This window comes from Teleopsis dalmanni, chromosome 2 (assembly GCF_002237135.1).
Source record: "Teleopsis dalmanni isolate 2A chromosome 2, ASM223713v2, whole genome shotgun sequence".
Classification (NCBI taxonomy): Eukaryota; Metazoa; Arthropoda; class Insecta; order Diptera; family Diopsidae; genus Teleopsis; species Teleopsis dalmanni.
This window is the reverse complement of record NC_051847.1, coordinates 126,412,624-126,429,846: the sequence shown is the minus strand read 5'-3', so window position 1 is coordinate 126,429,846 and position 17,223 is coordinate 126,412,624. Positions and strand designations below refer to the sequence as shown.

At 30.6% G+C, this 17,223-nt stretch overlaps 1 protein-coding gene across 2 annotated transcripts in view; it reads right to left on the bottom strand.

Moving 5' to 3' along the window:
- Positions 1–2,864: 2,864 nt before the first annotated feature.
- The window catches only part of LOC119686103, a 37,391-nt gene continuing 23,032 nt past the window's right edge, over positions 2,865–17,223 (bottom strand). The window contains exons 1-4 of one of the 2 annotated variants that reach the window (XM_038100568.1): positions 5,534–6,129; positions 4,078–4,289; positions 3,870–3,980; positions 2,865–3,050 (exon numbers count right to left, since the gene is read on the bottom strand). In XM_038100568.1, coding sequence (XP_037956496.1) covers positions 2,867–3,050; positions 3,870–3,980; positions 4,078–4,289; positions 5,534–6,118 — 1,092 coding nt within the window. In that variant the 5' untranslated portion in view covers positions 6,119–6,129 and the 3' untranslated portion in view covers positions 2,865–2,866. Of the gene's footprint in view, positions 3,051–3,869; positions 3,981–4,077; positions 4,290–5,533; positions 6,130–17,223 lie in introns of those variants that run through there. The other variant, XM_038100569.1, reaches the window with a different exon arrangement.

Genomic DNA, 17,223 nt, shown 5'->3' with positions numbered 1-17,223 from the left:
TGCGCATCTAGCAATCAAAAGAATAGTCTCATCATTGAACAAGCCAAAAAGAAGTGTGTTAAGGTGATATTATTAAAATCATGCAGCATGCAAATACAACATCCAAATACTGCAAAGACTACAATCAAAAATACTTAGGACTATCATCAACGCTGAATGGTACATCTCAAACTATGACATTCATCGCGATTTAAAGATACCCTTCGTTGCAGACGTTATCCGAAAAAATAGTAAAAAGCACACAGACAGATTACTTTTCCATCCTAACCCAACAATGAGGCAGCTACCTAATGACGAAGCCACACATAACAGAAGATTGAAACGCTTATTTCCATCAGAACTAGCAATACTATAATAATCTAACTAATTTTAATTATTTTATAATATTTAGTTCATATAATTTAAAGAAAAGTTTTCTTTTTCTTTTTATCCACTATTAATAGTTCACTCATGTAATTCTTAATCTTGTTTTTGAATTATTACTTGAAGTTCCATTATGGAAAAATGTATACTTAATGCTAAATCTTGGCAGTTGTATGATAAAGGGAAGCACAAAAAAAAAAATTAAAATCATGTGATATACCTGCTTCATATCTTCATATATCTTTATATCTGCTTCAAATCATATATCCATATAATTTTTTGGAGGTATCAATCTGATCAGAGAAGAAAATGTTCAGAGTTAAATCATTGTGTACCTATATTGAAATTCCACTTTTGATCAATAGGCGTTTTTAGTAGGTTATATAATATAAATATATTTATTAAATATTGAATTTTTTTCTTGATCTTTTTTTTTTTGACCTGAAGCTATGCAATTAAAATGATTTTAATAGTTTATGAAATACAGTTTGTGTCTCGAAAAATATGCAATAAAAAATATTTATTTCAGCACGTTTTATAAATTTAATACATAATAGAAAGATGATAACACTATATTCTTCCTTTACGTATTTTATGCTGCATGGTATTATAGTATTTATCAATTAAATTTTTAAATTGTGAAAAATTCTTGATATTTGTTATTAACTGGAAGGCTGTGATATAAAGCGACATATTAGTTTTTATATCCTTACATAACGGTTTAATGGCTTAATATATTCATATAAAACAATGGCATACACAATCGCAAACTTCCACATCCATTTTTCGTTATAATTACGAAAGTTGTAACTGCAGTAATGTTGCACTTTGTTATTACAGCCAGTCCTTGCACAAGGCGCACGCAATATCCTTGCAACACTTGCTTTAAGTATTTTTAATTCGAAGAAAATCTCGCTTTACTGAGTTGCTGGTGATTGCATTTTGTCAGTGATATTGCGTGCTTATGCTTTCAGTGGCAATGAAATTTTAATTACCTACAATTGTGTAATTTTGATTACACCATCACATGAGTCAATTTCACGGCAACAATGTAGAGTATCCAGTAACATTCAACACATTTATCCTTGTCGATAATAAGCTTTTATGAGATATTATTTAAACCTATTAAGAACTTTTAGATACAATATTAAACAATCTTATAAATCACTTTTAATTGTTAGTTATACAATTATTTTTTGTAATGAGTTTTGTAATTGTTATTCATTGTAAAATATACCTTTGAGAATACATAAAATTCATGACTGGAATTATTTTTACATATTTAAGGTTATTAAAGATGGAAAAAATAACATATATATAAACGAGTTGCTGAACTCAATTAAGATTTACTCTCTATCTGTCAAATTTTGTTGCCCAATCGAACATTTTTAGAGTAATATTATATTTTTGTAGTAGTTTTAGTAGACATTTATATTTTTCATAAATCCATATATAGAATCAAATCACCCTTTCTTTGTCAAATCATACAAAACAGCTGTTAATTTCAGGGTAATCTTGTTACTCTGGCAAAATGTCTAGAGTGTTATAAATTAATTTGGAGTGTTACACATTTTGCTCAAGATTTACAAATCCTAAATGGAAATTATACTAAAAGTAAATTTCAATTGAAAAAGTTACACCAGATTCATCAATCGAAAATGACATAAACCTCGTCACCGTGATCAAAATTGAGTCCATTTTCGTTTTTTCTCAAATTCTCAATTTTTTAATATATTTTACATTAAAAATGTGTTTTGAAACAACAATTTCAAGTTTGACGTTATCATAACATTGTATAACAGGGTCCTTACAGTGAATACTTCTGAACGATCCAAACATTCAAAGTTGATGGTTGTTCCAATAAACAACAAAAAACCTCTAAACCTATCCAAACATTCAAAGTTGATGGTTGTTCCAATAAACAACAAAAAAACCTCTAAACCTATATAATAGTTGTTATGATTTAACAACTATTAGCCACCTCAAGATATTTAGAAGCCTTAATCCAAACAAAAGAGTTAAACACGTATTATGGGCGATTAGTCATAAACTTGAATCGGCGGTAGTACTATAGATAATAGTAAGGAAATGTGTTTCAATCAAAATATGCAATCACCATGTGTAAATCTAAAAGAATTGAAGTTATTTACCTAAATATAAAATATATAAAAAAATGCAGCAAATTCTAATAGGTGTTAAGAAATGTATTTTTCAGTTGATCTATTATTTTGGATTAATCCAACATATGATTGGTCATGTATTAAAGGCAGATAAATACTATCGGCGAATAGTTAAATGTGTCTGAAATTATGGTATGATTTATCTATAATAATGGTATTATTTATATCCTTAAAAAGTAAATGTTTCTAGCAGCACGACCGGGATATATAAGAGTCACTGTTGCCTATTCTCTTCATTCTTCATTCAATTTATCAAAAATTGAATTAAATTAGCTTTCAAAAACAAAAACTTTTTTTTTAATATGTCTTATAGTTCACAGTATTTATTGAAAATAATATTTTTCAGGCGGTGTTGAATATTTTCCAAAAGCCAGTTCAAGCAACGAAAAGTCACAATTATACTCGGTTTCGCAATCGTTCTCATGACCATTTCGATATGCTTCATCGTACGTTTCTATGCCAGGATTCTCACGTAGTTCTCGTGTATACAAACGCTGTTTTGGAAGGCTACCAATAAAAGATATATTTAATAGAAAGTGTTAAAACTAAAATTTAAAATTTATTATAAAATTTCCATTTTTATGAGAGAAAAAGAAGTAAAGACAGTAGAAAATCGAATATGACAATAATGAAGAAAAAGAGATTTTGTAACATTCTAATGTAATACATACGTAATCAAGACTCACATAGTAATTACAGGGAAGAATACAGATAGAAAAAAGTAAACTAAGAAAAGCAGAGAAACCCAAAAAATAGAAGAACTGAAGAACTTAAGAAAACGAGAAACATCTAAATTCTTCTAGAGCTTAAGATAATGTTATATGTAATAAATTCTTGGCATTACAAAAATTTAATAAAGACGGTGAAGATAATAGAAATAAATTGAAACCATAAGCGAAGAAAATAAATATATATCGAACGTTTGGGAACGCAATATATAATATAAAACAATAGAGAGTTTAAGTTAAACAAATAAATAAAAAAAATAAGACGATGTGTATGAAGAAATGGTAATAGGAGTTAAATAATAATATATTAATTTTTTTACAATAAGTATTGGACTTTAACTTATAATTAATTGAGAATTCTAAAGCGAAAAAGAAGTAAGAAATTGAAAAGGAAGGAAGAAAAAGGAAGAAGGAAGAAAAAAGAATAATAAAAATAAATAAGTATAACAGAATCACTTTTCGTAAATATTTTTTATATAAAAATATAAATGATATTGAAATTGATCAATAGGTATTAAAAATTTTTTAAAATAATATTGAAAATATGTGCTTAAATAAATACAAAATAATGAATTAAAGAATAGCCATTTCTACTTACCTAAAAATAACTCGCATCATTTCTCCAATCATGCCCATTTTCGGTTTTTGGAAAAATTGTCGACTTTCACAAAGAGCACGTAATACACAATCTCTTCCATCATAGCCCATGCTATATAAAATATAACAAAAATTATTTCATTAATATTACATACAAAATATATAAACTATATGTTATAAATTTAAATAACAATTGTAAGTAGAATTACTTGTCAATAAACATTTCTACTTCTTGGTAAAGTGCACGGCGTGTACGTCTACGTAGAGCTGCTATAGGAACTGGGTGACGTGAAAACCCATGTAAATGATTAAGAATCCAACTATTATTAGGTAAATCATATCCAGTACCCCAATTAAGCCCAAAACTCATATAATCATATCGTGGATTACCGATGATTCCAACAGTAAAACAAACTGCCACCTATATAAATATTTAGTGTTATATAGTAGAAAAGATCTTAAAGTGATCAAAATATACTAGATTTAGATTTGACATCAAAACTGTTAAATGTAGAAAGAACTTCAGTTTGATTTTCAAAGAATATTTTAAAGAATATTATCTATTACAAGAAGATTTCTGTGTTTACAATCCTATTGTAGTATTACTAACCAGACGATCGACTTTTCGCTATCAATTTTGATATTACTGAGTGGCATATCAACTTTAAGACTCACTATTTTAGTAGATATAAGTGAACTATAAATTTATTTGTTCTTAAATAAAATCATCTAAAAAGTTAGGTTTATAGACTCTTAATACTAGTGTTACCAAGAAGGTAGACCAGTTCTGGGTCTTTAATACTAGTATAACTAAGTGGAAAATCTAATTTTTGGTTCGAAATGATTACTCACGGTATTTTTTGAAAGAACAATTTCGCCATTTTTAATATTCCTATCGTTTGAAATTCTTTAATATAAATAGTGCTGTGACAAAACAGTTAATAAAAAATTTATGTAAAAAATGGTTTTTCGATTTTCGATCGATTACGACCTCGTAAAATTATTTAGTTCTTTTTAGCAAAAAACACAACTATGATGCTGGGAATTTTTTTAGAAAATTACTTAGAAAATAAATTAATTAGAAATTTATTTAATTAAAAAATTAGTTTAGAAAATGCAAAACAATCATATTCAGAATACTAAAAGTTCAAATGATTAAATAACTGAGGCAGGGTTATGTTATTTGCTTTTTAATTATTGTTTATATTTGTTGCAGTGTATGTATTTATATATAAAGACGTGGAAAAAATAATAGAAACGAGAGGGTTTGTACTACTTCGAGGAATATATTTTATTTTTTTGAAAGATTATATGCATTTAACCCACTGAATATGTTATTTTGATAAAAGTACTTTAATTTACTTTCATTTTTATACTTATTTCGGCAAAAATATTAGTGATATGCACACTTTATATATACTTATGCACGTTTTTTTGTAGAAAAAGTGAATATCTAACAGTCATCGGATAGAAGTTCGTACTTCCAAATAAGTCGATTTTATGTCCATTAAACTCATTCTCTTGTCACTGTCAAATTACTATTGTTTCTCAATGGCTTCTGATTAATATTTTGTAAGTTTTAATTTCTAAATTTCCACAATTTAACGAAAATAAAAAAAAAATATTTTCAACGCCCACGCTGAAGTGTAACAGAGCAGCACATACTGTTAATGTTGAACCTTCCGGAAATGACAGATAACGTTTCGGACGCTTTAGCAATCGTTGTGACTTATATGATGATGTTGCTGTTCCTGCAGTTGGCGATTGAGCCGATGAAATTGCTGTTGTTGGTACTGGCGTTGCTGCTGATGAATTTGACGACGATGATGATAATTCGGTTGCAGCATCTGTGATTTTTTGTTCCCCCACTAGGACTGATAATAAATCAATAGTTGAAGCATTTCGGTCATGCATATTTCTATGTGTGTTCTCGGTGGTTTGAGTTCCATTTGGAAAATGTGGAACATTCCTATATGTGTGAGCAGAATTTAAAGGCATTTGCGTACTTGAAATACTGCAACAATTGTCAACAACAATGTCAACATTATTGACTTTATCGCAATTGGGCATAAAAATGGCTGACGTTGACATTTGTTTGGATGTGAACGATTTTGACGATGTCAATGGTGATTTGTCAAAATTACTGTTGCTGCTAGCAGGAGCAGTGGCAGGGGCAGTTACAGCAACAATTCTAACTGCAAATGCAACTTCGATGGTAAATAAAATTAAAATGTAAATTAAAATTGTCATTATGCATGCGAATTTTTAATTTCAAATGCGTTACGGCGTTACAGCGTTACAGCGTTGCAACTAAATTTGAATAATGCACAATAATTTGATTTTCATTATGCATTTTCATATGAAATTTTGCGCGGCAAAGCAATTTCAAAAATTAATTTTGTTTTATTTTGATTGCACAGAATTGCATATTTTATAAGTTTTGCATTATTTCTTTAATAAAAGTGAAGTACACAGTACACAGTACACAGCACACAGCACACTTAACACATTTGCCGCACGTCCCGCTAATAAATAAAATACACAAAAACTACACGAGTTGCATGTTCAACTCAACGTGCTTAAGTTGTGGCGAAAATGATTTGCAAATTATTTATTTAAATGAAACGTGAGGAAGTTGAACAAACAATTGCATTCAATTGTTTTCAATTTCAATGCTTTCAATTCAACTCAATTCAATTTTATATGTGTTAGTGTACACATGCAAGTGTCCACAATAAGAAATTTGAAAATTACATGAAAACCATACAAAAACAAAAAATGTAAAATAAATAAGCACACCAAACACTCAAGGCAAGTGTACTGCTAACACACACGCACACACACACATATAAAAAGAACACAAGTTTTAAATGAAAAAAAAAAATTAAAATTTACCTTTAATTGTCTTCAATCAACGCAACTGCACATTGCTTGTGGGCTTTGGCTCAAATTTCCCTGCAATACCACTGTAAACTCAATACACAGCTATAAACAGCTTACAGCATGTGGTAAGGAGGAGAAGTAAGTGCAACAATAGAAATTGGTAGCAACTTTGATGTTGCAGTCTTTCATGTTTCACATATTAGAAAACGAAAGAACGAACGAAAGAAAAAAACAAATAAAGAAAACGAAAACAAAAACGAAAACGAAAACGAAGAAATAGCAACAATAAGCGTACAACGCTGACGAGCGGTTTTGGAAAAGCATTCTGAGCTTAATGGGTGTTGAGTGCAATTGAGTTTAATTGCGTTGCCGCTTTGGTTGTGTGAGTGCTTATGTTAATCAAGGCAACAGTGGTGCATAAACTTGCTTTGACATATACGCGCGGTAGCTTGTACAGATTTCATGTTTATGCTTTGGAAATTAAATTATGCAGATTCGATATTATTGAATGGAAATTGAATTTTCTGGAATTAACAAATGAAAATGGATTACATGCAAGTTTGTATTGATTTTAGGAATTAATTTAAGTTCAAAAGGAGAATATTTAATAAAAATTAAATACATTTTGAAGGTGATATATTACAGATGTTGAGATGAATATAGTGGAGAGATCGGGCAAAAAGGATCGTTCCTTTTAATTATTTTTCTGAATACAAATTCTGAAAGCATATTATATTTTATATTTTTTTTTAATTGTGTCACTATTTCTAATAATTCTCATAGGTGTTTCTTTTGAAGTGAGGATCCGACCAGATGATATCATTGAACAATGTCTTATACCAGGTGTATCGGTATGAAGTGAGCGTAAAGATATAAATGTTCCGACAGGGAACATTTGTTGTGAACGAGCCTTTATTTTTTTTTTGTTTGTTTGCTATGACACGTGTGAAATATATTTAGTATACATCAAGTCATTGAACAGACAACATCATATTTTTTCATTGTTAAAAATGTCGAATTTTGTACCAGAAAGTAATGATTTGCGGAAAGCATTAATTTTTTGTTTTCATTTGAAGCAACATTCAAAAGATGGTTTCAACGGTTCAGAAATAATGATTTTGATGTGAGAAATGAAGAACGTGGAAGACCGCCAAAAAAATTTGAAGACGCCGAATTGCAAACGACAATGACAGAAATGTTAAATATTGCACAACAAACAATTTCTGACCGTTTAAAAGCTATGGGAAAGATCCAAAAGTGTGGAAAATGGGTGCCACATGAATTGAATGAAAGACAGATGGAAAACACTTGTGAAATTTTGCTTTAAAGACACGAAAGAAAATCGGTTTCGCATCGGATTGTTATTAGCGATGAAAAATGGATTTATTTTAAGAATCCTAAACGGAAAAAATCATGGGTTAATCCGGGACAACCATCAACATCGACTGCAAAACCAGATCGATTCGGCAAGAAGACAATGCTGTGTGTTTGGTGGGACTAGAAAGGTGTGGTGTATCACGAGCTCCTAAAACCTGGTGAAACCGTCAATGCTGGTCGCTATGAACAACAAATGATAAATTTGAACCATGCATTGATCGAGAAACGACCAGAATGGGCCAGAAGGCACGGCAAGGTAATTCTGCTCCATGACAACGCACCTGCACACAAAGCAAAACGGGTTCAGGATGCAGTCAAAACACTTGGCTGGGAGCTGCTACTTCACCCGCCGTATTCACCAGACTTGGCTCCTTCCGACTACCATTTGTTTTCATCGATGGGACACGCATTGGCTGAGCAGCACTTTGATTCTTACGAGGTGGTCGAAAATTGGGTGTCTGGTTGGTTTGTTTTAAAAGACGAATAATTTTTTTGGCGTGGTATCCACAAATTGCCAGAAAGGTGGTCAAAATGTGTAGAAAGCAATGGCTAATACTTTGAATAAAATGTTTTTTACTTTCCTATTAATAATTAGTGTTTTATTTTCACCAAAAAACGCTCATTTCATACCGGTACACCTAATATATCTAATCAAAATCTCGAGTATACTCGAATTTGAACATTTAGATCGAATACTTTAGGTTTTCAAAAATCTTTGAGTTATTTAAAGATGTTCGAGCTGCTAGAACATGTTCAAGTTACTCGGTGTTCAACCATTAGCTCCTGTGTTTAATGGTTAATGGTATGAATACGTATATAACATGATATACTCGATCACAAAATGTTGTTCGAACTCTTTCAGATGACTTGTTGCGCTCGAACATTTAGCTCAAATGCAAGCTGTTTCAAACATCAAAATGTTCAAACCTTCGATTAGGTTGAATTTTATTTTAAATTGTACTACATATTAGTAATAAATAATTACATGACCATATGTATAGGTATACATCTCGATTGGTACTTTTTCTTATCTGAATTCATCAAATCACATAAATTAACAAAAGTTTATTGACTACACATTAAAGTGAATAATTTATTATAAAATTTGGTAAAATAAAGTAGATAAAGTAGGTAAATAGTACAATTAAACTAATCTTTGTGCTAAATTTATTTGAAGTTGCATTTAATTGACCCAAATCAAGATAGACAATATCACTGATTTTGTAGATGTTTTTCTGCTGTAATTTATAAATAACCGTGTTCATATGTAGATAGAGATACAATGTTATTATATAATTGAGAGTCTATTGAGTTGGATTTGATTTCGATGTAAGACAAATGGACTACAGCGTCGAATTTGCTTGAAATCACATTAAAAGATTAAACCGTTAAAATGCCAAACGCAGGAAAGCCAAGTTAACAAGTTTAGCCGCTTTTCTTGCAATGGAAAAGGAAAACAAAAACAAAAACCATTCGAATAACGTGCAATTGAATGAGTAATCTATCTGCAACCTTTGTACTACACTACATCAGTGAGAAAATGAAGACGATTCAATATTTTTTGAACTGAATGAATTCGAAGCCAGCGGCCGCGTTCAATGCATTCGAACTGTAAGTGCAACGGCACGAAGTGCAAAGAGCAGAAGCCGCGCTAAGAAGTACGAAGATTTTCTGGCCTTTCGCCTTGCAACACCAGTTCGGATGCTTGTTCTACACGTAATTGCAGATGCTGTCGGTCCTTCTCTTTGTTTGTCTTCTGCCTGACTGTCTGACTGCTGGGAGTAATTTTTTTTTATATTTAAATTTGTTTGTTTTTTGTTATTTTTTTTTTGTCTTTTTTATAGATTTTAATATTTTTTGGACTGGTTTTTATTTGTTATTACATGATTTTACCTTTGTTTTGATTCTTTCAAATGCATTTGTCTTTATTGTTTTTGTTTTTGTTTTGTTGTTGGGCTTTTTGGTTTTTGCTTATGCGATTTCGTGAAGATTGCGATAAATCGTTTTTGATAGAAACGTGGGAAATTTTCATATCAAGTTTTGTGCAAGGGCCGCTCACACATAATTAAGGTGCTGAAATCAATCTTAATCGTTAAGGTTTTACACAAAAACTGAAAGGTAAAATAATTTTTAAGTTGTTTCAATTTAAAAAATCATATTTTCTTAAAAAATTATTAGAAGGGTAAAGTACCCCAGGTGACATATCTCAAATGATAGTATATTTCGAATTGAATAACTTGTGGGAATCTATATAGTTTAATATCTAAATAATATACTATAGCCATATAGTGAAATCCATATAGTGAATATCTAACTGGTATAGCAATAATAGTGTTGGAAGTGTTAACGAACTGCAACCCCATTTTTAAGGCGAGAATACTATACGACGTCTCTTAAGTAGTCTACCTTCTGCTCAAAAAGTATCGGGTTTTTGTTGTTTGTTAACTACTCCTTAAGTAATAGAACTTTTTCAAAAAATATTTTGTTATGTTGGTACACCCTTTCTTAATATATGGTACAAATTTGAGCGTCATCTGTCAATTAGTTTGTTTACAGCAGTTGTTAATGTGAGACTACCTCAAGTGCTTTTAGCGATTTTTACTATGGAAAATTCTTGTTGTACGCGATTTTTTGACCAAACACGGCACCCCTGTCATCGCTCAGGTACCATATTCGCCAGATCTGGATCCGTGCGACTTTTTCCGGTTCCCGAAACTCAAATTGCCCCTTCGTGGTAAGTGTTTTGAGTCGATTGAATCGGTAAAAGAGAATTCGCCGAAGGAACTAAAAGCCATACCTGCACTGGCCTACGAAAAGTGTATGGAAGATTGGGTTAAGGTTAAGCGTTGGCATATGTGTATCGCTTCAGAAGGAGCATATTTTAAAGGAGATAAAATAAATTTGAAATAAAATTTGTAAAACACACATTTAAAAAATCCGAGTACTTTTTGAGCAGAAAGTATAATGCTAAAATGCAACATCAAGATTGTATAAATAAAATATTGGTTATTATAAAATGGATTGAAACTTACAGGACAGTGACTTACAGTAAAACAATTAAGACTTAGTAGCATGCAATAATTAGAAAATGGTTACACTAAATGTAAGTAAGTTTCTTATGGTATGGCTGCTTCATCTACAATTAGAAAACTTTAAACTTATCAGATTATTATATTTAGACATAGACTACAAACTTTAAGGTAAATCAGTATTGAAGATATATGTACATAGAGACATAATAAACAAATGAAATATATATTCCATCAGGAAGATATGATAGATTTCAAACTATATATAGAACTCTTGTTGCAGGGGATCACCCAAGTGATCAGAGGAGCCTATCTCACAAAGAGGGAGACTAAATAATGGGATATGTTTCAAAATATATTCAAACTATAATCCAGATAAAAAAACTCATTTCAGCAACATCTTAAACAGTGTGGTTATCCAATTGTTTCGATATGAACTTCTAACACAGTGCTATTTAACGCTTCGTTATCCTTATACGGTTACAATTAATGTAACTGTTCCGATGATGCGAAGTTCATTGTTATACAAACGCCAACAACTAAAGAGTGTATTACACCCCAAAATGGCAATTACAGCACTACCTCTTTGTTTGCACAATAATGTCAGAACAATAGAGATCGTTGTTCGATAAATTTGTTTTTTTTGTTTTTTATATCACAATATGAATTACAGCGTCATCTTATTAAAATCATTGTGTGACAACACAGATCGAACATAGAATTCTTAAAACATTAAATTGGGACGATCCCCATCAATCGTAATGGTTTTATCGCCAACACTATTGAAGATATATGATCCCAAAAATCGTTGTTTATTATGGTTGTAATTTAATAGTTTTGCAATATTCTGTACGAAACACTAAGTTATAAAACTAAGGCTATTAAATTGACTATATTTTGTTGGGGTATAATTCAGACGATCTCGTAAAGCATTGTATTGTAATCACAGATTCGAAACGCATATAAAATCCTTTTCAGATTCTAAAGTATAGTCGCTAGCCACCAGTTCGGCTTTTAAACGACGCACATTTCTGCCAATATCCGACATATATTAGGTTTCGGCCTAATTTGTCAGTTCAGTCATTTTCACAGATTTCTTTTTGATTGCAGCACAGGCAGTTACTGCGTAAGCAAGGAGCTGGTTACATTTGTAGAATATTGTGCCATCACCATAAACACCTGCACTGCGTATCATCACCTCCATGCATAATTGAAGCGATTTCATGTTAGTAATTATATTGTCTGAAGTCTCTCACAATATCAAAATATTTCGAGTGGTTTGATCGTACCCCGTTGGAGCTACGAGTATTGCTCAACGTCTTTCTACAGAGTCGTATTCACTTTGTAGGAATACTGAGCTCAGACATTGAGGCTAATCACTTTTGAGGCTATCGAAAGCTGATTTATAATCGACAAAGAGAAACTGGTTGTCGATGTTATTTTCGTGGACAATGGTAGAGCGAGTAGTTTGTAACCCGTATTGATAAGCACTAATAAACGATGAGAAGGATTAACACGGTTGAATAATAAATCAATATAAATTTTATTAAAAATGTAAAGTACTTTGGAATGAAGTTTATAGTATTTCTGATCACATGACTCAGATATTGTCAAAATTCATTGAAGGTTTTTGTAAAATACTGTCAAATTTATTATACAAATTATTTTCTGCAAAGCGTTTAACCTTTTATCTTGATTGATGATTGAAAAATGAATATCAAAATGCTTTCAACACTAAAATTGCCAGCGATTTGTAAAAACAATAAAATTGCTAATGACATTCCCATTTGATCGAATAAAATTTATATTCTGCTAAAATTTTTTCAACAAATTTATATAAAGAAATATTATAAATTTGATTAAAATTAATGTGCAAATATATTTTCCATAAGGTCAAATAGCTCACAACAAACGAACTCATCAGTGTAAATAGAAAAATAAACATTTTATTAGAAAAATAAGTACAAATATTTGAACAGCAAAAATTATTAGATTGCTGTTAAGTGTTCCAAGTCATGGTGTACCTTCAATGGAATCAACACAACATAAAATAGTAACTTTTTCGTGTTAACCATCAACAAAATGGACAAAATCGACGTGATTGTCAAAGAAGAGTAACGGCTGCGGATAAAACACAAAATATTTGCAAACCATCGAAATTGGAATTGAAATCGAATATCTCAGAAAATATGAATGCAGTTTGAGCAATCGCAAACGAGTAAATGAATCCAATGAAGCATCGATCAGGGTCACAAATCGGTGCACTGCCATTCAATATCAAAAGTCAACGTAACGCAACACTTTATAAATCGATAAACTCGAGAAGCCAAGAAGCTACAGTAAATCTCAGATACAATTTTCAACAGGTGCTTGAACCACTGCAACCGCGCTGACAAATCCGTTTAAGCCGCACTTGGCTCCGTGGTCATGTGTGCACTTTAATTTGGAGCAATTTTAACATTAAAACAAAAAGCGAGCACTATTGCGGCAATGCGGCAATGCGACTTCATTATTTTTCAACTTTATTATTTTAATTTTAATTTGAATTTGAAGTTTTGTTTGTTTTTACTGATCTGCTCTTTGCTCAAAACCCATCCATATTTCATTATAACAAACAAATCCAATCCAATAAAGTTTAGCATTTGTAATAAAAATATCGTTTCGTTTTTCCGTTTTTGTCGAATGCGGCGGTCCATGTAAATTATTCTGCACGGCGCGCTTTACAAGTGTAGCAAGGTCTTTCGTTCTGAACAAATGATTCACAGGTGCTTGTAAATGACCAACTTTGGACAATTCGCATGGTCTGCAAAATATAAATATTTTTGCATATGACTGAAAGAGCAGCGGATAAATTATAGCAAGTAATTTAAATTTAATAAAAATTTTTTTTTTTTCTATTTCTATTTTAACTAAACACAAGCGATGAAGCTGCGCGCATGGCTTAATTACATAAATAAAGTAGCGAAGAGTTTAATTAATAATTTTTTTATGTGAGTAGCTATGAAATTAAGATTTTTACGATTTATTAGCACAAAATAAATCATAGCAATTGACTTTTTAACAGAGTTTCAAAAAAGAAACATTTTATCTATTTTAAGATTTGACAAGAAAGCAATTTCGGTTTTGTAGATTTAATAAAGAATTCTACAATTACTTTGCTGTACGAATGAAGACCGTAGATTTTAGTTTTAAAAATTTTGAGTCTCTTTTTTAATGTTGCCTTTTTTACACGTCAAAATTTTAATTATTCTAAGATCATATACAATATAAATTTTCAAAATTTTATATATTTTTATCATTGCCATCTACCCGTATTAACTTGAAGATCACATATGGAACAGATCATTAAAATAAATATAATTTTAATGAGTTTTCTATATTAGTCCATAAAAAGCACATATTGCATAACAGCATTGAAAATGATATATAGCGTTAATTAAATAATGGTTGGCACTTTATTTTTGAGCATGAAAATCAATGATCAGCAACATATAAAGTTAATGATCAACTGTTGACAAGTAAAATAATAGGTGGTACTATATACTATATAGGTTGTAAACTTGATACTAAAAAAAATTTGTCATTACCAATACTTCTATCATTTTTCAAAATAGTAAACTTTATGATCTGCACAGTTTTGCATATGTTGAATTATATATTATAGTATTTTTTCCATTCCGCTTAATAAATCTCCAAACATGTGAACGTAGAAATAGTTTCTTCCATAGATATAATTCATTGTTCATATAATTAGTCTTTTATGTGACTAGTTGTAAATTCTTTAGTTCAAATAAATAAGAATGACCCATTTATACGTTGTTTTCATGTTTTAACATCTTGCTTTGTAATGGTATTCAGTTCTACCAATACTTCTCGAAAATAAATAAATCTATACTATTCAGAATTAAAGTTTCTTATAGCACTGCTAACATATAGCTAGTTTTTTCAAAAGAATAGGTGACCATCGTTTCGAAAGTGAAGAAATTGTCTTGAATTTAATTTATTTTGGACCCATACAGTAGATCATTCAGGGCTGTCCAAACCAGGACCCCCGGGCCACATGCATCTCGCAGCTAATGCCTGTGCGGGCCGCGTCATGTTTTTAATCTATCAAAATTGTACAAATTTTCTTTTAATGTACTGATAAAACCTCATTATTTTATTTTTATTTTAGATTTATATTTAGATTTAACATAACTGTAGTTTTATTTTTCTCCAAAATAACTATAAACTATATATTATATTACCATTTCGTAATTGCGACTAATAAAGCTTCATAACCAAAAGTGGTACTATGTTAAGTCATGCACTTGTACTTGCGCCTCATTATCGGAGGCAAAGTTTTTAGAAGTTAATTTTATGTTTTTGCTGAGACACAACTCTTAATTTTCAGTAAACAACACAAATCGCGTTAAAGAGTCAAAACATTCCAGTAGAAATGTCAGTTGACACTTAATAACACTTAAGGTTACCAATACTCACAATATAAATAGTAACCCATGCACAAGACTGCCATTTATAAATTGAATTTCTACTCAATAATATAACTAAATTCGTTTTCAAATAACTTATTCTGCCTATATTTACAAAAAGTCTGCTTTCATTACATAATTTAACTTAAAACCATAAAGAATTGCTAATAAACGGGGCAGCTTTAGTAGCTGTAGACCCAAACCCATTCTATAGATTTAAATGAAGAGTTTTCTTCTCACCCATTCAAATGTATAACTCCATAATTAACAATAGCTATCCCTCTCGAAATCGTTTATAGAGATTTTCAACCTAAAACGATCTAAGAATATCGATTAAGGATTTAGGATTTTAACAGCCAAGAAAAAATAATTCAAAACTTAATACAGGAACCTTGACAGGTCACTCCAGGTTAAACTCTCACCTTAAAAAACTGAAAACTTAACTTGTTGATTTAATGGGAAAATGATGAGATGTGCTGGGAGAAGTATCTATTTGGACATCTCATATTAAATGAAGAGATAAAATATTGTAATCTAGGTCCAATATTTGAGAAATACTGTAAATCTCCTAAGAGTGTACAGTGCAGATCCACTAACATAATTATATTATAATGACCAAGAATACGTCTACTTGTGTATTAACATGATACAGATGATCGAACGCATGCAGTTGATTTGATGTGTGATGCAGATAATGATGATAAAAAATAGTTATGTTAATCAAAAAATGTGTATTATTAAAGAGAGATACGAGAAATGCAATACCTTTATCAGCATTTACATTAATAAAAATATAGAAAAATTAAGAACAAATATGGATATCGGGAATATCGGTTCGCATTTTCCGGATACGTCAACTTGATAAAGGGTTTTAGCAGAGTTAGTTATTTTGACAAATTTTTCGACTAGTCTATATGCCAGCATATTTCAGTTTTCCAAATATTGGTTAGCGCGTCTATTTATTGTTAGTCGTCGTTTCTGCAATCAGTTTGAAATTGCATATACTTCTTAACGCTGAATAGCGTTCGTAGTTATTAGTATTTTAAATAAAGTTGTGTGTATTTTATAATTTTTGTTCTCAATATCTCGAGTAGACGGCTCCTTCAGCATAACATTAGATCAAAATAGATAAAATCCGATTGTTGACGGTTTTATGTAGAAATTTTTAATTTTATAGATTCCGATATCTGGAAAACTAAGCATATTTTCGTAGTCTAAATATTTGTTTAAAACAGCGATTTTTACTAAGTTCATAGTTCCAATAGTTGTGTCTGAAAAATCTGAATTGTACCGTGATTATATTTTTTAAAAAAAAAATATACGACTGACAATTATTCACAATGCAGATAATTTTTCACAATGCAGACGTTTCAAATACAAATTTGAAAATATATTTTAAAAAATTTATAGGAACTAACATCTCAAAGCGCTTAACATGCATCTAACGGTAGATAGCTTTAGAAAGTAGACGAATGGTTATCGTGTGCATATGGTTTTATACTCGACTAATACCGTGAGACACAGACGCATCGTTAAAGACCGTATAGTAAAGACCGTATGTCAGCGACCGTTTAACAAATACAATATGAAAAAT